This window comes from Typopeltis vanoorti, chromosome 1 (assembly GCF_054136105.1).
Source record: "Typopeltis vanoorti isolate ZY-2024b chromosome 1, IOZ_Tvanoo_1.0, whole genome shotgun sequence".
NCBI lineage: Eukaryota > Metazoa > Arthropoda > Arachnida > Uropygi > Thelyphonidae > Typopeltis > Typopeltis vanoorti.
Window position 1 is genome coordinate 76,234,071 of NC_143549.1, and position 24,375 is coordinate 76,258,445.

The following is a 24,375-nucleotide window of genomic DNA, read 5'->3' on the forward strand; positions in this document are numbered from 1 at the left end:
GGGGGGGGAAGAGCAATCGTTTCAAAAAGACGACGGGGTGGTTTTGAAACTCAGGTCATCACCCTCGCTCTGTAAGTGGCCATCAATTCACTCAACTCCGCCACCTGTGTTCAACCTTGCCTTATATTAAGTGACTTTCTGGGATGGGGGAAGAAAGGGAAGCGCCACTACGTCGCCAGTCATCAGGTTAACCACTGCTGGCAGAACCGTGACATACAGAGTAAGGCAAGGTCAGCTAGCGTATTCCCTTACGAATCCATGACCCATAAACGGCAGTCACGATTCGAGAAGGAGACATGGACCAGAAATAGGAATGCGACACACCGTAGCTTGGATGAGCAGCGTTCAGCACGAACAGGAAAAGAGGAGGGGGGGAGGGGGTGGTGAACATAAGCCTAATAAACAATTTCAAAACGTCTCTGTCGTTTAAAACCTAAGGAACCCACGGTGACAGAAATGAACAGCAGGTTCCACCCACATGCTCTTGGTCAGAAATCAATCTAATTCTGTCTGTAGCTGCTTGCAAAATAACAATCTACGGTCACTGAAGTGCATTCTCAGATTCGTCGTAAATGAATGTGGGATTCAGTAATGTTAAATTCCGGTAGCAACAATAATGGTTTCTATAGTAACCGATGTGTTTTAAGAGTGGAATTAGATAGAGTTACAATAATAGTTTGGATCTAAATAATGGATGTTTAGTTCCTGGGGTAACAGTAGTGTCCACAGTAACCGGTGTGCGTGTTTCCCAGGTGGAATTTAATACAGTCGTAATAATGAATTGTAAGAGCGAATGCTACGTTTCTATAGTAACAGAGACTTTTAAGCTGAGGGATGGAGTTAATCGATCTCATGCAGAGGTAGTTTTTTTTTTTTCAACCTGTAACTCGGAAGTTTCCTCCCATCTAAGGACAAATGTATCGCAGCAGAGAAATGAGAAGCTGGTTGCATTAAATGCCAGAAAACTCAAACGAAAGGACAACCCCCCCCCTCTCTCTCTCTCTCTTCATGGATGAGTCTCCTTATTCGACTGAATACAAAATATTACGACGACGTAAATAGATCAAAAACAAAACGTTTGAGAATAATGCAAGCCTTTTTTTGAGAGGACACAAGCTCAGCTAGATGAGATCATCTCCATCACTATTTCTTGAAGGAATATCAACTAGGTTGTAACTAGCCTACAACAAAAACTGGACTCAAGTCAGTAGTTGTAATATTGAGACTACTCCTTCCCGATATTATAAATAGCAGCACACTTTGGAGCTGATCACCAGCCTCAAAATGAACCTTTGAAGTTCATGTCTGTTTGTGATCGTTTTCTCCATTGCAGAGGACTCTCCATATACTAAAAGTAATGGTTTCTATATTAATTCTCTTAAGTAGCAACAGAAATTTATATAAGTAGCAAGCAATTTCGAAATACCATTGATAACAAGTTTTTTTAAGCGAGTATATATACAACGCAGTTCCAACTTTTCATCGAGTACAAGTCCGCGCGGTTACCCTAGTGGCTTTGCGCTTCGCAACCATATGCCTGGGGAAGGAGTATCCTGGGTTCGATTCCCGTCGCCGACGTGAGGAGCTTAAGGATCTGTCATAGCCAAATTAGCCGGTCTTGGGCGTGGACAGCAGGGTTTTTTTCCCCCAGTTTATCTCGGGTTTTTCATCCCGCAAGCCGGCCCCGTGAACATACGGATCTACAGCCATAAATACTTAGCCCCCCCCATTAATGGGGCTCAACTCTCCCCAATAGGGACGGGGGAGAAAAGGGAGGAAACTCCTTATGAATAAATAAATAAAAAATCGGGTACAAAGACCGAATCATTCGATCTTATTTATAGCCTAATTTAGTGTGTAAAACAACCCTCCCTCTTCCGGATGAAAGCGATGACAAATCTGTTTACCTGGAAATCAGTGAAGAAATGAATGGGGAAACTAGCCGAACAAATGACTGCTGATTTAGCAACGACTTCCAGCTACGCGGAAAGCAACTTATGCGGTTGGTCGCTGGAATTACTAGAATGAATCATTTTCAAGGATCGTTTAGTTGTTCAAGGTGAATAATTTTCAGACTGGTACATTCCATTGAGAGCGAGTGGTATGAAGGGGGTGGGTGGGTGGGTGGGGAGAGGAACCCCCGCGTCTGTGTTATTAATGGGTAGAAAATATGCAAGTTCAATAGCCGAGTTAAACGGAAAGAGTTTGGTGGTAGTTGCTCCTAATGCACTCAATATACTCTTAATTATGGTTGTAATACGATCATTAAATTAATCTAATTTGAACGACGTTTCGACTCAACTTCGCGACTTCATCAGGTTGTGCGACGTCACTCTCATCGTTCTAAATATACGATAATACAATATATTCATGTTATGTACAATGAAATGAATGTGAAATCACATTAAAATCATACACGAAATGTCAACTGCTTTTATTTTTGGTTGAAAAAGGAAGTAGAAGAAGTAATTATAAACATCGATTGACGTATGATACATTTTTACATGACATCACGTGGGTTATGGCAATGGAAAAACTGTTGCGTCGAGCAAGTATTAGATTTACGACCAACTTAGCGACAGGAAATGGGATTATAATTAATGCATGCCTCTTTCGAACGCTGTATTGATTATTCTATGGTCAGGTGGCGTTTAATGTATGCAACAGACGAAGGAAGAATAAAAGTAGAGACGCATCAAAGATGATTTCTAAAACGGATGTTTCGCGTTGACATTATTAAAGCAAATGCATCTCATAAAAGTGTAATCACTTGATAATGCATATCTCATTTGCTATTCGGTTTCAAAATCGATACGATCACGGGCAAATGTACGGAATTGGACTTTTGTCTGCAGGTATTAGAACTGTGTTGCCATTTACAATGTAAATTATTTTTTTTTTCCCACGAAATCCTCCAAAAACGAATGTGATTTTCAGTCATTTAACATCACGGGTAAAAACAGTATTGGATCTCGACTTCGGATCTACAGCTCTTGATTGAAGCACGGACTTTTGCTTCAGCTCAGGAATGAGCGACATTTGGTGCGTTTCAAGTCACACACAGGTTCCGAATCGACTTTGCTTGTGTTCATGATCTCCTCTTAATGATAATTTTCGATCTGGTTCTCTTAAATTATAGCAGAAACAACTAGATGTATAGTAGCAGTATATTACGTTTGTTAATTGCACGCAAAATTCTACCACCTCCGCACGAGACTGGTTAACTCAGGCCTCAAGTAAGCAACCTTTATAAAGGTTCTTCTGAATGAGTACCAGATATTACAAAAGCGGAAACAAGAGCGTTACGGAGACATTAATAAAATAAAAAAAAAAGCACTTTGTCTTGTCTGCTTACAAAGTTAAACGATTTAAATAATAATAATAATAATGAACTGGATTGGAATCGTACATTTATGCATTCCACACGAATGAGGTGAAGTCCTACACTTTCCATTCTCCCCACAACAAGAAAAGAATTGCTTTAACTATGCTACAGTTGCATATACTTGTGTTTAAGACATCCATATGGATCAACAAAGCGTCAGCAAAGATTATTTTTGTATCGGTGCAAAAACACATAATTATTTGACAGACGACAAATGACTTGCCAAATCGGATTACATACACTGGTTAGCGATCACACCGCAAAAGAAGCATCTTAGCGGAAAACAAAAGCTTTGTTTTTTTACGTCAAAAATAACCATGAATGGGCAGCAACAAGAAAATTCATTTGAATTTATTTCTTTCAAAGAATCTTTTAAGAATACAAAAGGCAAGAAAGTTTTATTTGCATTTAATATACATAAGAAAAGCTTAACATTTAAGCCTAATAAATTAGTCTTAACTAAAGTTGCCATATGTTCACGAATCGAGCCGCTCGTGTGAAATCAAAATCGAATCACATGATGCATGACGTCATCAGTAGTAGACAAATAAGAAAACAGAGTGTGTAATATTGGAATTTTTTTTTTTTTTTTAGCGACGCAAGAGATGTAGTAGGTGAGGTACCGATTTTTGTTTGAATTAGAGTGGGAGCACGAAGAAAAAATCGAGTTTACCGGGGGGGGGGGACCTTTACCACCTTCGTAATGAAACTGGCTAACTCACCTTCAATTGAAAAGACTTTCTTCTAGACGGGATTCGAATTCGGGTCTTTTCTACTAAAGGGCATCGTCAGTACCGACTGAGCTAGGAAGGATCACTCAGCAGTTTAGTTAGCTATACATATGGTGGTCGTAATCAGTTTGCTTTCGCCTTTACATTTATTACCTTTAGGGGGGGGGGGGGGAATCGTCATAGTGTGACTTATTTCGTTGAAGTAACCAAAAATTCGTGATTTTGGCTGTTATTTTATATCAATAATGATTTCAAAATACGTTGAACATCGTTATGACCAGTGTGTGTAGGGGGGGGGGGGAGTATGCATGTATATTTTTAAATGTGCGTTTTTTTAGTCTCGTGATAAAATTCCTAGTAAAGAATTCAATATAGTGGCTAGTAGTAAATGAGAAAAATAGTGTATCTTAATTTGACAGCGGAGGAAAACCACAGCGAATAACTTGAAAAAAATCAGTGTTAAAAGAAATTAAATGAATAAAATATTCATCCGCTGAAAAGTATTATTTTAAAACTACTTGTTTAATAATTCACACGAAAAAGGAGTATTTAGATCGCAGAGGTTTATATATATAGAAATCGGAATTTTAGCATTTCTATATTTGGGGGGGGGGGGGGCAAAAAAATTTGTATTTTTTCAAGTACAAAAAATGCAGATTCTCATAATTTTCTGAACCTAAGACAACCTTAACTCTTTCTTTTTTTAAATATCAAACCTACACACGAAAAAACCTACAGCATATTAAGTACTGTGTGTGGGGCAACTATTTGTTTCAGGCATAAATTTACTGGCATTTTAGGTGTCGGTGCCAAGGTCAAATAAAAAACTCTAATGAAAAAAAAAAAAAATTAAAGAAAGCAACGTGACACAAGAAAGGATAGTAGTTTGCAATATACACCCAATAACAATAAAAATAAAAATAAATCCATTCCTTAAATGATTTTCCGTTCCAAGTGGGGATATAATTGTGCACTTCTCAGAAAGCAATTTTCCTTTGGCTGATAGGAGGACACTGGGAGGTGATGAGGAGGTTATTTAATGTGTCCACCCCGTCCGTATCCTGTTCAGTCGTTTCCTGCCTGCTTTTAAACCACCCTTTACTTGGCCCCTTCAGTACGGGAAGTCGACTGTCTTGTGTGTCATCGGCTCGCTTCGCTTCCTGCGAGGGGGGAAGACCGGGAAAGAAAAGAAAGAGTAAAAAAAAAAAAAAAAAAACAGGGGTGTCAGCGAGATAGCGAACGCAGCATAGCCACCCCGCCACGAATAGGCGGTAGCGGGGAAATTATAAAGAGAAGGGGTTTAAAAACTAGGGTGGAAGAACGTATCAATAGAATGCAGGGGGTAAAGGAATGTCAGGGGGTAGAGGGCGAGATAGATGTAGAAGTCACGGCATAATAGCCGCTTCAAACTGTACACTTAAAGTTGTTCTATAAGAAATATGTAACCTCTTGAGGCACTTCGGAAAGAGGACAACATTGGTGCCAGGTGGCGCTACTGTTCGCGTATTAGTACGATGAATAGTTATGTTCAGACAGTACAGTGTGTGTGTGTGTGGTCCAACTATTCATTTCGGCTCGATAATCTTTATTTTCGTTTTTACTGTATTCACGTGAAAGAAGAAGGTAACAGACTTTGAATGCTATCATTAACATAAAATCCCAAATACACGACGCAACTAAAAATCGAAGTAACAATAACATGGTTGTCTTTGGCTGCGTTTTTTTTTTCACGTCTTCTGATTTTTTTTATATCGTCTGCTTTATTTTTTATTTAATTTTTTTTCCCTTCGGCTTCATTTTTATTTCCATTTTCGATTTTTTTTTCGCCTTTGCTCTATTTCACGTTTACATGGACGAAATAAAATGTTCATAAACCACCATCTTCGTATTACGTACGTGATTTTAAATAGTTCAATATTACACTTGAATGCTTCCTTTGGTATTAATAAATAATCTGCAATTAATGTTGCTTTATAACACAGATGACTGTTGCAGAACGGATGTAAACATTGCCAACTTGTCGAACGTGCTAACGAAAACGAGGCTTATTAGTTAGTGTGTCAGAGCTCCAAGTAGATCTGTAGTTCCTATTTCATCAAGAGTTGGCACCATTTCCCGGAAATGACGTCATGTTGCAAATAAAACAAAAATTCTCAATTTCGGAAGAGAAAAAAAAAATGTAATGACAAAACACACGTCTGTTCTATTTCCCTTTTTAAGTAAAAAAAAAAAAAAAGGGAAGATAGAGCGATGAAAGTTTAGTGTACTCCCTTTTCTTCACACAAATCTGTTAATTATTGCAGTCTCTCTCTCTCTCTCTCTCTCTCTTTCTCTCACACACAATAGCTGCAAGGCCCCACGGGTGTTCCTGAACAAAACTATCTGAATTAAAACGTCTCTGCTTTTCGCCAAACACCCCACCCATGTGGCAGCCTTCCAACTCACAAATGTTGGCCTTGGCTAGTTGCTAAGCGACTAAGCGAGCAAGGAGTCACTGTTGACACAGAATACTAAGGCGCTCCTAAATGGGTGGAACAATGCAAAAGTAGGGAGGAGTTAGGTCAGGTGCAGGAAAAGTAGAAGGTGTTCCCTTTGGTTTTGTTTTGCGAGGTGAACAACACAGCCCTTAGCGAAAACTAAACCGTTTACCTGAATGACAAAAAAATATTCAAAAAAAGTCCGAGTTTTCCAAGAACACAAATACACCACACACATTTTATCCCGTACAGAGGGTATGTCGATTGACATCACAGCGCATTACGAATAAGATCTTCCGGAACAGATTTATTTGGTGGTAATTTCAAATTCCCCACATAAAAAAAAATAAGTGTTCGCATGGTCCTTATCGCACAGTATTCGTTTAATGATAATTTATTCGAAAGAGAGAGAGATGTTCGTTTAATTGAAATTTATCATTTTATTCTCATTACTTGAGAATGAATTTCAGTTGAGGACTTTATTTGACTGCTTGGTTGTAATAACGGAGATTGTTTCGGAATTACGGCTGAGCAACAGAGGCTATGAAGCCGATGTATTTATCTGTAAATTGCGTAGTACTTTTGTCTGGTCTGTGTGTTTGGGGGGGGGGGGGAGATCACTCCCCTCCATCTAGGACCAGACAGTTTCGTCTTCAGTTGAAACAAAAGTCCTTAAAAGGATTTTCGAACTCGGGTCTTTCAAAACCAAAGGACATCGTCGATGCCGATTAAGCTACTGTCGGAAGAACCTAAGGCATAGAGTCGCAAAAAAAAAAAAAAAAAAAAAAAAAAAAAAAAAAAAGTCGCTGCATTGTGTGTTCGACTGATTGATTCTATTCCGGAAATAAAAACCTTTCCACTTCTAAGTTAGTTGGCCTCACCTTCATCTGAAAAGTCCTTATAAAGGTTATTTATATTTGTAGACGGGATTCGAACCTAGGTCCGTCCACATGAAAGGCAAATGTTGCGTCGTTCTTTTCCGACTGATTTTGTAGTTCAAATCTATTTTCTGGTACGTTTCGCAGCGAGAACAACACAGATCCTAATACTTAAGACAGGAATTTGTTCAATCATCAATTTTTGTGTAATGTTCGGGACGGATTTAATGGGAAAAATCAGCAGAAACTAATAAATACCAGCTCAAGAATATTTAACATCCCGCTATGGAATTTTTTTTTTTTCACCTTGAAAAAAAAACCAAACGCAGTCGGTTGGTATTTACTTCATGTTATCCTACGATTTATAAAAGTATTATGAAATCTTCCCACAAATCAAAAAGAAAAAAGATAAGCTAGACATTTACAACTGCAAACCCATATAGTGTTAAGTTCCAAACAAATAAAATTTAAAGAAAAAAAAAAAAAAAGCCCACACATGTGCGATTGATTACTTAGAAACACGTGTGACCTTTCCTCAAATACTGAATGACTCGTACGGTAGCGAAATAATCCTTAACCTCTGCAGTATTAGTGTTTTATGACACTACTAGAATTCCGTCATAAATATTATTGCGTAGATATGAGATAATACAAAAAACAGAACCGCATTTCTTATTACTTCAATATGGTTTTTGATTTAAGTTTTAAGTCTCATGTTTCATATAAACGACGGACATTAAAAAAAAAAAAAAAGGCTGTTTGCCGATATGTGATTTCTTACGATACCTTTGACGCAATATCTCAATGCAGAGAATAAAGAGCTGCCTCTGTTCGGAGAGTAAAGTGGTTGTGTGTGTCTTTGCGCCTACGCGTTTTCCCTCTTAAGATATGAATGATTTACTGTGACAAGGAAAAAAGTTCTCGAGTATCTTGAGCACGTAATACATAATTAATCTTGTGTACTACAAGTACTCTATATTTAGATAGTTACGTGCAAGTGGGAGGAGGGAGGTAGAGAAACAACAGAAAGAAAATATCGAAAATATCTTTAAAAGAATTGAGTTTTTAAAAGAAACTCACAACACAGTTTTAGTTGAAGCCACTACTCAAATAGTCTACCTACGCAATTGTACTTTTCGAGGTTCGTTTAGAAAGAAACAGGAATTACTTGATTTTTGGGTAAACAATTATGTTAACGATTGTGAGTGAAATGTCCAATAAAAAAAAAAAAAACGAGATTGTCGAACGAAAAAAAAAAAAAAACATGAAGAAAGGAAAATAATAAAAATAACCTTTGACGTAACTCGGAACATTTCATTTGAGTTGAAAAACATGAATATGTGGAAATCTGATCACGTTAGGAAGAAGAAGACTCCTCGATCGAGCAACTGAAGAAGGTTCTGATAATGATTATTTGAGAAGAAACAACGCAATCAGTTGATAAAGAAGGGATAAAGGACCTTCATCATTTGAAGAAGAAATACGAACAACGTAAGCAGTTGACGACGAAGAAAATAAAACTCTAATCAGTTGAAAAAGGCAAAAAAAAAAAGAGCCTGAGTTCGATCATTTATAGAATAATCCGAACTGCTTTTATAAGTAAACCGAATAAATAACCGATGTATACTCGTGAAATAAAATAAACGCAAGCCATATGGTTCGGTTATCATTTCCAAGTAAGGCGACGTCATCTTAAAACGGATTCGCTGAGCTCAGTAGTCGTGTGCAAAACGGTTGTGGCGTGCAACACATCTCACAAAGGGGTGTTACACTTATCAGGTGATACGGGAGAGACGTTCATTCATGGCGTCCGCTATCGCAAATAAGACCAAAAAGATAAGAAAAAAAAAAGCTATTTGGGATCAGTCCATTCGAACGAATACATGGAGAAATGTCTTTTTTTGTGTGTCATAATTGTTTGTCGAAAGAAATCTCATCTTATCATGGCGTATGTGTATGTGTGTGTGTGTGGTAGCACGGGCATTAAGAATGGGGGCAATCGATAGTCTACTACCTCACCCACGCATTAGGAATACGCTGCGAGCCGTAGAATGCTATCGATTTACTCTGCAAAGAGGAGTGCCTGTTCGTTGTCCCGCATGCTACCAGAGATCCGCAGTGTGCAGCACCGGGTATGAAATGAAGTTATCTGCTAGCATATGGAAAGGCAATGAATGAAATTGACTTTTTTATTATTATTATCATTATTATTCTCCCTTATCATAATTTTTCCGTTACCTAGGAGACGGGGCTGTAGTCCGTTACACACAGTCGTTGCTTCAATACACGAAAAATTCAATTTTTTTTTTTTTTTTTTTTTTTTTGCACTCTGATCTTTCCGTCGAATAATTTCCTTATGTAAAATAAAACTCGAGGAAACAAACAAAAAAATGCATGCAGTTGGCAAAGATCCGAGGTCACCATTCGAGTCAATACAGGATAAATGCATTTATTTAGTACTGAAACGCTAGATGGCGCCTGTTGTCAAGGGTATTTTAGGCACGATTTTATTAACGAATTCGAAGTTCACTTACCAATGAAGGCTATGGCCTCCGGAAAGAAACTGGCTAGGTTCTGGGACCAATGATCCTGGATTGGTATCTGCATGTACTTGATGCCTAAATTCTCCTGCTCAAACCTATTCGGTAGATTCGGAGTAACGTTGAGGATGTACCGAATTTTGTGCTTTTCCAAAGCTTCCAAATCACACGAGTTCTCTGCATTGCCAAGAAACAGATAGGGAAGGATCTCCACGGGAAACGGTGGGTCGTTTGGACTGGCATCGCCGGCAACTCCACTATCACACCTATCTATTTCGGCATCGCTGTCGGATAGAGGTGTGATCCGTAGATTTTCCAGACTGAGGAGGGAAGATTCGGATGAATCGGAAAATGTCCTGATTCACACCACTCCGGACACCTGAGATTTGAAGTTATTAAAACCTCCTGTAAAAAGAAAAATAAATTATATATATATATATATAGATGGGTGTATTTAAAGTATCACAGACTATAAGGAACAAACTTTTATGATCAGTAGTGTACATAAAATAATAAAAAATAACTTTGAGTTGATGTAATAAATTCACTGTCTCGAATATCGAAGTACAGGTATATCCCTGACGCATTTTTATGTAATCTTCCCAACTTATCTTAACCACTGGGCAACCACTTTATCGACTGGTATAAATATTAGTCCATCTGCTCTGCAAGCTTTTTTTTTTTTTTTTTTTTTTTTTAATTTTGTGTTCCTTTTTCATTTTGCCATATGCTTTAGAAGCTTATCGGATATTTTCAGTGCGTTTTACCTAGCGTTATCTGTATTGATTACACAGTTATAAACAGTTCGCAGTTTCGTACGGTATACACCCTATCACGGTGATGTCATTTCCGCTGATAGAATTAATTGAAAGAGCCCTCCATGGAAAGATGATGAATTGAGAGTGTTTAGATATCGCACATAAACTGAACTCACGCAAAAAGAAAAAAAAGTGTAAAACCTGAAAAATGCTTAAAATTAGGAGAAATATATATACTGACGCTAGATCAGCATCCTAATCAAATTACTCCATTAAGGAAAAAAAATAACAACAACAAAAAAAAAAGACAACACACTATTGTGACTGTGTGTTTATCGCCTATTCGTTCTTGAGGACGTATTTTTTTTCTGAACTTCATTTGTTGTTTCATGACGTCATATTCATCTTAGAAGACAACAAACAAAACGGTTTTACTCGAAACATTGGATAGAACAACCAAAGAAAGGAAATACAAAGCAAAAAGGAAACGATGAAAAGAAAAAAGAAAAGAGACAAAAATAGCAAGGAAAAAAACATGACGACAGTGCCAAGTTGACATGGCTTCCAATGAGGCCCTCTTACGCCATCTATTCACTTGACAGAGTTACACAAATTACCTCCCCTCCCTTCTTACGGTTAATGACACGCCAAAACACTTCGCTGTCTACCGCCATAGGCAGTGTACACGAAGCCGAGGTCACTAACACCTGTCCAATTTAGTCACCACTATGACAAGTGTGTTTCGCTTTGACGTTCCCACCCACCAACAAGTGGTTATGATAATGACCTGAACTTAAAGCCTACTAATTATGCGTAATCAGGAACTACATTACACTGTTTATCACCGAAAAGTCCATAAAGTTGTTATGTTTCTTAAAACCGCATAAAAAATCAATCCTTTAATATTGTGGCTGTAGATAAACAATGTACAAGATGTTAAAAAAAAACAAAAAAAAAACAGCAGTTGAAAATGAAGTGATCACATGACTTCGCGTTCATTTCATACTTTCCATTGTTGAAAACTTGAAACGAACAAGTATGAAACTGAAATGTAATAAACAAGTAGATGCGAGCAACAATGATTATCTTGTTTGCTAGGTTACAGAATAGCAATTCTTTCATTGTTGGAGGGCCCTTGTATTATCACACTGCCAGGTTCGTGGTCAGACCACTAACCCAGACACTTTGGCACCAAGGAAAGGCCCGTTTGGTTCTTATTGAGCGAATATACTAACCCACCGGATACGCGCCCCGAAGGAAAGTTTTTCACAAAGGTGAAATTGCGCCGTACGTATCCCCCCACATTTCCCCCTCGTTTCCTCTCGTAAAGAAAAGACCGTAAAAAAAATAATAATAAAAAGAGGACAAGTTTTCCGCGCAGTTTAGCCAGGTTTCCGTTTTAGACTAGCATCCTGGCATGCGTCTGCTTACGCTTAGAGAGTGAGGAATGATGACGCCATTATGATGTCATCCGGCTCGCGCATTTCGTGTTAGTAGGAACGGTTCCAAGGACTATATCTCATTGTCAAATGTTTCACACTGCGAATACAGAAGTTCTCTCCACGAAAAAAAAAAAAAAAAAAGAAAAAAAAAGGGGGGGGAAAGACAGTGTCCTGTAGATGGCACCACTGTCGCGTCTTTGTTGTGTAAGACACCGGAAATTTAATAAAATTATCATTATTAGGACTTGTCTTGACTTCCGCAGAAACTGAAGAAAGAGAATCTAATTTAAAAAAGAAAAATAACTTGTAGAAAAAACATCCATATAAGATGACTTAGGTCTGATTCTATAAAATATAAAATTACTTCGTAGTAAAATAAAAGTGTAAGAACTTAGAATGTGATAGTTAGGAAGTGTATCGTCACTTCCTAGTGACAATGGCTAATCTATGTAACTTAATGTAAAAGCAACTTTGGTTCCAAATAATAATTCTTTGAGTGTATCCAGTTTTGACATAATGGTTTCTGATAAAGCGAATGAATTGAGTTTCCAAATGCTACGCAAATTTCACGGACCAATCAGAAGTTGTTATTCTGTCAATCGTATATGTTGAATCTCTGTATTTCCGGCAAATAATAATATAGACAACATAGTCACCTGACATTTGAGTAACTTAATTTAAATTTCACTTTTAAAACGCTAATATGACTTAATAGTATCAGCCGGATATAAAAACGTGATTAAAATGTTGAAACTTTAAAAGTTTCTATATTTGTCTATAAAATACAGTTGGATCTATAATATCCTTTATTTCCATATCTTATGTATGTCCATTTAAAGCCTATCGGCTCTATACTTTAGTAGTTAACTTTCCCTTTTGTTCCACCGGAGTCCCCGGCGGAAAATCTGCTCCAATCCACTTCTTATTTTCCTCAACCGCTTTCACTGAATAAATAAAACCTCTTGATCGATTCAATAACGCCTCCACACCCACAATACTTTTAAAACGTCGAGTATTATTCCGTTTTGCGTGGAGCCGACCGACCTCATTTTCCTTTTCGCCCATCACGCTAGTCCGAAGTTAACGGCTACAAGTCCCCGAGGAGACGTCCTTGAGAAGTTTTCCGTCAGGCTATGAATGAACGAGCGACCGCAAGCAGCGGTGGTCTCATAACACCTACGCAGCAGCAAATTTAAGGTACCCAACACTCCCTGTCCAATAATGGAGGTTGTCTGGCAGGGAACGAAGTGCGACGCATGCCTCTCCGTAGGCTCGCCACTCCCTACACTTGCCCTCTAGTTTGACCTTTCACATGGGTCAATGTTGTCCCACCTACAGTAACAGGTTTGGGGGAAGCTTTTCGTGGGTTAAGTTTTCGTTTCGCTGAAGGCTACTTAAGGGGAGTCGAGAAGGGGAAAACCCTAATCGTACAGGGAACTTCTTAGTGAACAGCTGAAACTGTTTTAATCGGAGAATCCGCTTAAAATAACTGCAAGGGGGAAATATAGACTTGAAAGAAGAAGCTGTTAAAGAGAAATCATTAGCAGCTGTTTCTCTCGTATGGAGAGCGTGTATTTTTACTTATTTTTTAATCATAATATATGGATATCAGTAAATTTTTTGTGGCCCTGCTTATTTCAGTGAACTTATACTTACACTAATTGGCACTTATATTAAAAAAAACCACTCGAAATTTACAATACTTTTTACTTATATTGTAACAATATAGTGTTATTTTCCCATTGTTTCATTCTTATCTTTTGTATTTGTTAATTGTCATTTTTAATTTATACATTATTTGCTTTTTCATTGTTTCTTTGTTACTTTTAATATTGTTATTATTATTATTATTATTATTATCGGCCTTCAACCAGGAGATATATCTATCTATGGTGGTAACTCCACGAAATATCCAAATTCCTGTTTATACTACGATATACACTTAACTAAAACGAAAATGTGTTCAAAAGAGCTGTTTTATGTTTGTAACAGCGAAACCAAAGCGCCCGGAGGCAAACTGATCCTCACAGCCATAACTGAGAGATCAAGTAACTCAACTGCTGAAAAAAAAAAAAAAGGAAAAAAAAAGAATAACAGGTGAACAATAAAGTGCGTAATCATTACTGTGGCCTAAGTCGATACGTGTAACAAGAATTTTACCATCGGTGTATTTAAGGCTGGTTTGTGCTTCACTCCGCTTATTATCTTCTACTCAATCCTTTTGGATTTGTTAAAATATCGTTTGATCTTCTGTTCGTTTAATAGTTAGACGTTTCCTTATGTATTCAAATGCAGTACTTCTTAATTTTTTCCCCGAGTCATATATGAAAAGACCGCGTAGTTTTCGACACAAGAAAGAAAGTTTTGAAAAACTCAAAAGAAATGTATCCACAATAATTGTGAGCTTGAAGATAAATTTTATAAGTTTTTAACACTAAAAAAACCCCATGATTTATAATATAATATCGTCAAACGCGGTATTACAACAAAGATATATTAGGTATTATTTAAAGACGTCAATTAGAACGTTTATTGACAATCTCGGAACATATCATTTTTCCTTTAGTCAAAAATAATGAAATAAATAAGATTGTGAATAAAATGAAATACTGACTGACGTATACGTTTCTCTGTTTTATTCAAGTATCAGCCCCCCCCCCCCCCCACGTACAACGTAGTTGGCTGATAGTGGCTCACAAAGTTGTCACTTTCATGTGATGTGTGACGTATGCTCTGCTCTTGCCAACAATGAAAACAGAGAGAAAAAGAAGCGCATGCCTTGGTGTCGATTTCTACAAACAAGAATGTACAAGAGAGGGAGGGGGGGGGGGAAAGCAACAGTTTTCCGAGTGAGTAATGAAGGTGGATCGGGATGAGATCGACGTAGCGTTCGCTAGTTTAACGAAATGACGAACGTTCGGTGGCATCTTTTAATGACGCACCGATGTGATGCAAAACGGGGGGGGGGGGGTTACGGAGTGGGAAACAGATGACGAGGCAAAGTACATTTTATAAGCTGTTCAGAAAGGTCGTAAAAAGGGTAAACCTGTAATCGAAGGAGTGTCGGCTTTGAATGTATCGATGTCGTATTTGCTAACCGACAATTAGCTTTGATGACACATGCGTTGACAGTTAGTTTTTCGCACAGGTGAACGTCCGTTGCGATGTAATCGATAGATTTGAAATGTGTTGTCAGCGTGCATCAAATATTCTTCCACCTGCGAACACTTTCAGTTCAGTCGAGCACTTTTATCGTCACCGACAAAGCAACAGTCGACTCGATTAATCACAGCGAAAGCCTTCGGTTCAGCCGAATGCTTCACAATGAAACTTCGCGCTCCTCATCAAAATACTTTCCGTTCTTTTCTTCATCCATCTGTCTTCAGCTGTCCATTCAAAGTTACTATCAGGACTCTCTGTATCACTTCTTCTCACTGTTTCTTGTATTTTTTTTCTTTTCCGGACACACATCTTTTCCGATTTAATTCAAAACTTTGGAGCCAATGACGAATCTTCATTTTTTAGAAATTGGTAGAAATATTATTCGTAGCATATACTCTCTCTTTTTTCTTTCTTTCTTTCTTTTTGCTAATTTTTCTCTCTCTCACTCTTTCTTTTTCGTTTTTTTTTTCCTCTCTCTCTTTTTCTGTATGTGCTTTTTAACATTTAATCTATTATTAATCTGACGTCTCTCTCTCTCTCTCTCTCTCTCTCTCCAACATGTCTCGTGTATTAATCTTGGCCCGCTGTGTCTCTCCGGATGACTTATTTCTTCATTTCCTTCCTATCGCCCACTTGGTTGACAGTGGAATGCCGAACGCTTTCCCCACCAACGCCTACACTCAAACGCAAAGGATGAGCTCTCACTTCGCTCTTGTGTGCGTATGTGCGCGCGCTGAAAAGAGCATGGGAAGGAAACGATTGGAGGAGTGAAAGGGGAAAAAAAAGAAGAAGAAGAAGAAAGAACCGGCTAACTGACTGTTGATGTAAGAGTGTGGGGACGAAAACGTCGAAATGACAGAAATCGGTGTGCGTGACAGAAACTTCTACATCGGAGTCGCACAAAGCGGTCAGCCTGAGCAAAGCAACGTTGTTCCAGGTGACTGGATACATGCGCGCGCATACGGAGAGAGAGTCAAACGGATAGTAGCTACTCTAAAAGCCTCATACACTATTCCCTCCCCCCCCCTCCACATCCTCTTTATTATTTAACCAAGAAAGAAAAAAAAAAAACGCAATTCAGGTGTGGACGACCCCCCCTCTCCTTTTTTCCATGTAAAGCGAATCACAAGCTCTTGTTAGCATATCCGTCCTTTGTTACCCTAACTTCCACTTTTTTGTGTGTGATAATTACGTCGAAACCCAAGTGGGTGTAATTCATAACTAAACCGAACATGTTTGTTAGTATTTTTTTCTCTTCCATGCATACTTTATTCTTTTGAGAAAAACAAACAAACAACAACAACAAAAAAAAAACATTAATTTATATCTGTCTCTGCTTATTATGAATACATAGAGGATGATTTTTTTTCGCTATATAAAGAAAACGGTCAGATTTTGTTTTAAATGTCGCCTGAATTATGACAATGCATCAAACAATCTACCAACAGTGATAATTTTCCTAAGATCTTTGTTTCCTAAAATGTGGATCGCGATCTACGTGGGAGTCGCGAAGTTGCCTACACAAAACGATGTCGTATCGTTAATAATTAATAACCACACACATGTATGCTAATAGTATATTTCAACACTGAGACAACAAATCATTCTTATCACACCGCGTCATTTTAGCTAGTTTATAACAATTACCACGAATCCCAAGTAAGTGGGAAGACTAGCGAGAGCTAACACCGTTCCACTTTCTTGGTAACCGTGAACCAGTACACCTTCAGGGCATGGCGAGATTTTTTTTTTTTTTTTTTTTTTACTTGTTGTTGAAGCCACTTTCGGCGGAAATATACGTCGAAGCAGCACGTCAGCGAAAAGTAAACTCTCCCTCTCAACCCCCCAGCTCCCCCCATCCCACCTAAACACACACAAAGATCAGTGTTAGCACATCATACAGTCTTGTGTTATTCCACACACCTGGATTTTGTAGCCAAGTGATTATTCAATACGGTGCACTCTACAAGTTATTCCTATTGATATAAAATTATAATTATTGTGCTTAGTAGGACTAAAAAAATTATATATATATATATATATATATTTTTTTTTTTTTTTTTTTTTTAGTCCTACTAACCTTAAGATGTTTCAGGACATCGGCGAAGTTAATCATGTTTGTTACTGAAATTGTACAGTCTTACATTTTTTTTTTTTTTAAATCAGTTTCGTTACAAGCTTAGGAAACTATCTATGATCCTTGACAGCTTACTGTTGGAAAAGTCTAGAAACACATTCAGACTTTCCACTTATCTTACAAAGCAAACAAGCCCTTCTTAAACAAACAACTACATTTACTATAAAACTCTCTACTAGCAAAAACACGGTGTAAGTATAGTTTTAAAACAGCCTTTTGATCCTTTCTTTTACTTGTAAGTTATTTATTATTGATTTTAAGTGAGTTGTTTTTCCTTTAATGTAGAATGTTCTTTTTTAACTAATGGAAGTTATTGTTAATTGTTTAATGAAATAAGAGATAGTTTCAATTTCGTTGACTTTTAAATCTTAAATGAAATTATTATTTTTTTTTTTTTGCCAAAACACTTCATGAAAAAATTTTAAACAAATATTTACATAGCAACTGATTGCGTATAGTAGACAGTTTATTTTTGTCTATCTTTCATAACGATTTCAAAATTAATTATAAATTTTATTCTAAGTAAAGAAGAAAATTGAATCCAAACTAAACATGACTTGGATTCAAACTGCGTTGGCTTCAGTCTAAAATAAAATCTAAACATACCTGCCACATGGTAATATAAAGAAGGTAGAAAGAGAATAAATAAATGCCAATCTTTAATATAGACATTTTCCATAAAAATTAATCTTAATATATTCATGTTAATAATACAGACGAAATAAATTTTTATTGTATTTTGTCAACTTTAAAATAATAAACATTGTCAACAAAGAAACAGTTTGTGAAGAGTTTTTTACCTTGGGGATAATATATTTTAAGGATACCAAGTAATTTTATAAACTTGGTTTTTTTTTTTACTCCTTCTCCCAAGTAAGCAAAACAGTTAAGTTTGCGCCTGAACGTAATAAAAAGACAGTTTTTTTTTTTAAAAAAAGAACAGCAAACATTTTAGAAATTAACACAAATATATAAAAATAATAAGATTTTTCACACCTGGTGGTCATTACTGTAAACTATGGAAGATCATCGTTCAAAGACATGTAAATTAAAACACATGCTCAGGTCATAAAAAAAGAAGAAAAAAATGAACTTAGCTTTTACCTTGTAAACAAATCACATGGCAGCCATCTTGCTCAAGTCGCCGTAGTAGCGTACTGAAAACAGTCGCACCAGCAGACAAGCTATCATCACTCTCGGCATCATAGAGAACAAGGCTGTGCGCTTTCCAATGTTTTATGAACTTTTCGCGACTCGCCTGGTCCTTGATAATGCTTGGAATACAGAGCTTTCCGTTAGCTAGTCGACGCAACATAATCACTGATGCCGGGAGTGTAATGTTGATCGCTCCGCGTATATGGGAAGAGTGGAAATCGGTCGGAGATCGCGTATCGAGCACTAACATCTCACTATTTGCATCGCGTATTTTTTCTACAAGCCACTCGGCAGCGACAACAGGGTCATCACTCATGGCCTGATGTTCAATATGCTCCCTAGATGGCATAATTTTGAAAGACAGTTTTGTCCAGTTGTGCGTTTCACGTTAGGCCTAACTAGGCCTAGCATCCCGTCCACCGCTAGCTAGCATGGCAAGCGGCCGCTACTAAAATGTGTTGCTCCTGCTTCCTCGGTTCCGATCATCGTTGGTTGTTCTGGTGCCGGTACGGCAGACGGGGGAGGACGGGGGTTCCTAATCCACCACTGGGTTAAAATACGCAGGTAACCTTCGGATGGAAAAGCCATGGAAATTACAAACCCATCGCGAGTGCACTTGTTGCAGTTTGGCCCAGCTCAGCTTGACAACTGGAACTGTGATTTTAGATGAGAAGAGTCCACAGCAAAGGCAAACGCCAACGACAGTAGCGTCTGCGTCACGTGACCCGTCTGTTCCAGTAGGATGTGGGAGAGAGCTAGTCGTTCTCCCATTGGTGCGCTGCCCCCAACACAAGACGCGTGTATACGAGAGGTACTGACGATCGCAACCCGATAGAAAAGGATGCGATGACGGAATCAGAAGTAAAGCGAAGAGGGAGAAACTACATGAGGGCTGTATCGTTTGCGTATGGGCTTCTTTTGTTTGTTTTCCTTTCCTTTTCATGCAATCGAGATTTCAGTAGCGTTTCTTTTAAAAAAGCAGATTTGTTTATACCGAGACCTCCCGAAGACACTCCAATAGATGGTGAATGGAAACACTGTTTCACAGTTGCTGCGATCAGACACTCCACAGGATGTGCGATACATCCACGTACGCCACGGGAGAGCATGAATCAAGTGCATTTTGTCGATGCATTCAGTCCATGCGCTTAACAGAAAAACTTCAATGAGAATGAAGAAAAAAAAAAACAGAATAAAAAAGCTATGTAAACAAATAAGTGTGTGTGTGTGTGTGTGTGTGTGTGTGTGTGTGTGTGTGTGTGTGTGTGTGTGTGTGTGTGTGTGTGTGTGTGTGTGTGTGTGTGCATTATTGTATGAGAGAAAGAGAGAACGGATAAAAAATTTGCCAAATGGAATGAGTGAGTGAAGGATTTGACAAATGGACAGACCGAGAAAGAAAGGCAGTCAAAAGAGGAAAAAAAAATTGTGACGTCATAAGAGGAAAAAAAGAAAGTGAAATGGAAAAACAATGAACAGGTAAACGGAGAGTGAGATAGACAGATAACGAAAGAAATAAAACTGTTTGGAAGGAGAACGTCTCAGTCAGTAACTTCGATCTCCTTTGGTTGGAAACACCCGGATTTGAATTGCATCTAGGACGCGAGGAACTTTTTTTATAAGGACTTTTCAGTTGAAGGTGAAGCCAGTCCTGTCGGAAGGTGAGGGATTACCTCCAGGTGCTGAAGTTCCTCCTCGGAAACATAAAAATGTACTCGAAGACATTTTTATAGCGTAATCCGTATACTTTCAGTCTGTTAATTCGTAAAATTCAGACCATTCCGTCCTTCGTCCCAGATGGACAAATGTCTCCTGAATAAAAGGGTAAAATTAATAGACTTTTGGGTTCTGTTCTTGAGCCAACAGAAGCCTCGATTCTGTCGAACGAATTATTAACATTTTTATCTGCTTTAAAAGTCACCGTTACAGTATATGGCTTACAAATGGTTGTGTGCTTAACTGCACGGATCACCTCATAATATGTGTCCCCCTCCCCCATTAGATCTAGTGCTTTGATCGGATAACAAAAAAAGTGTGCTGTTCTGTGCTTGTTCGCTGGTTTATGTTATAACTCTTAGAGGTTCTTTATCAATCATAATTCCGGAATTCTTCTGTTTATTATACAGAGAGCTTGCGTCTCAAAATATCGATGAGCGATGCTCCATAGTGTAGAATGCTACACGTAGTCTAGATGCTATTTCCGGTTTTTTTTTTCCTTTTTTTTTTTCGCATTTATATACGCATGGGATAGGGATGTGCTAAATGCATGTGTGCTAAACAAAATATATAACGAACATGTTCTTAGTATTATATCATTTTCAAATTACCAACGCAACCTATACGAGAATAAACAGAGTCGGTCAAATATAAACCGGATAAATAGTATTAAAGAGAAAAGTCACATTCTTATTTTCTTAATATATCCATTATTTAAATCAGAGAGTTAGAAATCTTCATTGGGTCGAGAGGAATAGTGAGCGAGTACTCACACACACATATACACATGCAAAAAAAAAAAAAAAAAAAAACATATATTCCAACGTATGCCATACAATTTCTTTTTTTTTTTTCCCGAGTCTTGTCTCGGCTATTTCGGATTTTTCTTTCTCCACAATCTTCCATGGCTCTTCTCATCACCTCTAACGAAATCTTTCTCGGTCCTCCCCCTCTACGTGCTCCATTCACTTCTCGACTTGTTATTCTACTAATCAGTCTGTCTGCGGTCTTCAGCTCACATGACCAAAAACCATTTTAGTTGGTTTTCTTACGCCTTAGATTCTCTCTTATAATGTTGTTTCTAATCCTGTCCTTCCCCTTGTGATCCCAACCTATCAGTCCTCAGCATCCTCATCTCGACTACTTCTAATCTTTGATTGTTTTTTCTTCAACCTCGTAGCATCGTGTTCCGTACATCATAGCTTGCCTGGACACTACATTCTTAATTAAAAAAAAAAAAAAAGGAGATTAAAAACTCCTGTTTTTAATATCTGCGACAAAGCTACGTTATTCAAAGAACTCGATCGAGTGGCAGCATTTAGTTAAAAATGAGATGAGCAGGTTTAAAATCATTGTGCTTAAACTATGGCACTATCTGCTGGGTTTAATAGCTTTGCCACTGCAAATTGGTCCGATGGGAACCAAAACGGAAACAATTTTCACGAATTTCACGGATTTTGCATCCTGCCGTGTGGAATTTTTCTTCATTTTTTTCCAATAAAAATATATGGATTGAAACCAAAATTTCATTGACATCAACTTCTATACATCTTTTTAATCCCAAATTATATTAAATTCCATGCAGCCAGATCGACGTTATTGTTGAATATAATCTCAACAGGTTCTGCGTTTGCAAACAGTCCGATTGAAACAAAAGACTGCGATGGTTTGATCCATTTGTGTGAGTATTCCAAATACTAAATTGAAAACCGTTAGTTAGCCAGAGATATCTCGAATATATGGACGAACAGACAAAACGAATCTCATAGGTGCTTAATCTTATTTATTTATTTATAAATAAACATTTTATATTACAATATAAAACGAATTTATTCAATTCATTACAGCCTCCGTAGCTCAGTCAGTATAGGCGAAGGGTCTTTCTGATCCGTCAGTGACGTGAGGAATCTTTATCTGGTCTCTTTCGACTAAAGACGAGTTTTCTGGTCTCATACGGATGTAGGGTTTTTTCACCCGGAAACTCGGGTTTTTCGTTCCCCAGAACAGGCAAACCGACCCCATGAACACACATGGGTTACAGCCATGAATACGTCCCAGCCATATACCGGTCCCGAGCCCGGATAAAATTGGGGGGTTGGGGAAAGCAATGGTGAACAATCCTGTAAAAATCTCACCAGGAATACTCTGTAGGCAATGCCTACAAAGTCACCTACGGTCGGAAGCGACTGAAATGGAAAAATCAGATCAGATCAATTCATTGTCCTTGGGCTGAATCTCATTCAGGAGAACATCTTAGAAATACTCTAAGATGTTCTGGTTAATTCGTTCTAGTTTGTAAAAACACCAAAAAGGGGATTGCGGGAAAAAAACCTTCTCTCATCTTAGATCGAAAATGACAATTGGCGAGCAGCGCTGCAGTATTTTAAACATGCCATCATTAATTACGACTAGGAAGATCTTACCCGTGCTTGCCAACTCTCAGCCAAAATTGCTTCTTCCCTCTTATACTTCCTTCCGTTGCAGTAACGCTATGGTACTTGATCCTTAACATGGCCATCCAACTGATCTAGATTAAGGGTGGAATTTATTTCTTTTCTGCTACATTAGCCACCCCATAACTATCTCGATACGGTGCCATGGAAGGAGGGGAACACGATCAAATACATCACAATGTCATTTTGACATGCTTATTTCATTTGCTTGCATCTTCCATGGACGCATGAGTTTACTCATGGATTTCTTGGAACCATTACGTCACATCCGTCTAAAAATTGCACGTCTTGAATGAAGACCCCCCCCCCACACACACACACAGAAGAAGGTATGAGACTGTGGAGATTCTGGTTCATTATAGATTCGTATAGGAAAGTTGTGCAATTGGTTGAGTATTACAACTTTTCATTCCAATAAACTGATTGCAAATGAAAGGAATGGAAGTAGTGTGACTAGAGATTATTTATTATCTATTCCTTAAGGAGCCATTTTTGTATAGAAGCTAAGGATAACATATTTTGATATTGCACAACTGAAAAAAACAACACAATCTGTATTTATACCTCCGTCTTCTTCTTCATCCTAGGATGGATTTTAGGCCAAGTGGCCCGTTACGATCTCATCTTTGTCTTCCAATTACCATTCATTTTATAACTATCAGTCATTTTGGAAGTCTACCAATTTCTTTAATTTTTATTACACTGGATATATTTTATTACAATTTGAACATTGTAAAATTGATTTTTATGCTTCACTTATCATTCAAAGTTTTGGTACTCAAATGAACATAACAGGTTTGTATTTAGTCGAGTCTCTGCAGTCATCATTTTGAAGAATGTGTACGATACTTCGCATCAAATCGAGACGGGGATTTTTCTCAACGGAGCTCAGAGGAAGAATAGACAGACAAACGTACTTAATCCAACATATTAATATTGTGATCAAAAGATGTTGCACAATAATCATATTAAAAGTCATTCACCCCTAATTGTAGACTAAACAATCTCTTTGTATTTAATCCGACTACAAATATTTACTTGCATTATGCAATAATGTAAGTGAATTTTAAGCAGACAAAAAATTTACCTAGAGCCGCTAATGAAATAGTTGGGTGAACCGCTCTTAAATTTCATTCTTAGCGATGCCAATTAAATAATGAAAACAATGAAAGAAATTTACTAAACAAAAGGCTTAAGCAATGGGTTTGAAATCCAGTTACTGTAGCCTAATTCATAACATACTAAAGAATCTTGCGTATAAATATAAAAAGGTTAAAAAAATCTGAATGATAAACTTAATTTTAAATATAGATTGTTAGACTATTGTGGTCCTACCATCTACATTTAAAATTAAGTTATCATTCGAGGATTTTTTAACCTTTTTATATTTATTCATAACTGACAAAGTCTTTGTTAACGAGTTTCCTTTTGAGCCTGCAAATGTTAATTTAAATTTATAAATGCGAGTGCTTCTGTATAGTACTTAATTACGTTTCCTGTGCATCGCACGTTACTGTAGTGCATTCATAGATCTGTCCATCTAT

General features: G+C 37.6%; 1 protein-coding gene across 1 annotated transcript in view; it reads right to left on the bottom strand.

The window, feature by feature from the left end:
* LOC150110105 (dual specificity protein phosphatase 7-like) overlaps positions 1-19,305 on the bottom strand; it is a 28,976-nt gene extending 9,671 nt beyond the window's left edge. The window contains 4 exon segments of the mRNA XM_090391432.1: positions 10,006-10,362; positions 10,365-10,392; positions 10,394-10,416; positions 18,615-19,305. Of these exon segments, the coding sequence (XP_090247558.1) occupies positions 10,006-10,362; positions 10,365-10,392; positions 10,394-10,416; positions 18,615-19,014 (808 nt within the window). The 5' untranslated portion in view covers positions 19,015-19,305.
* Between the last annotated feature and the right edge of the window lie 5,070 nt (positions 19,306-24,375).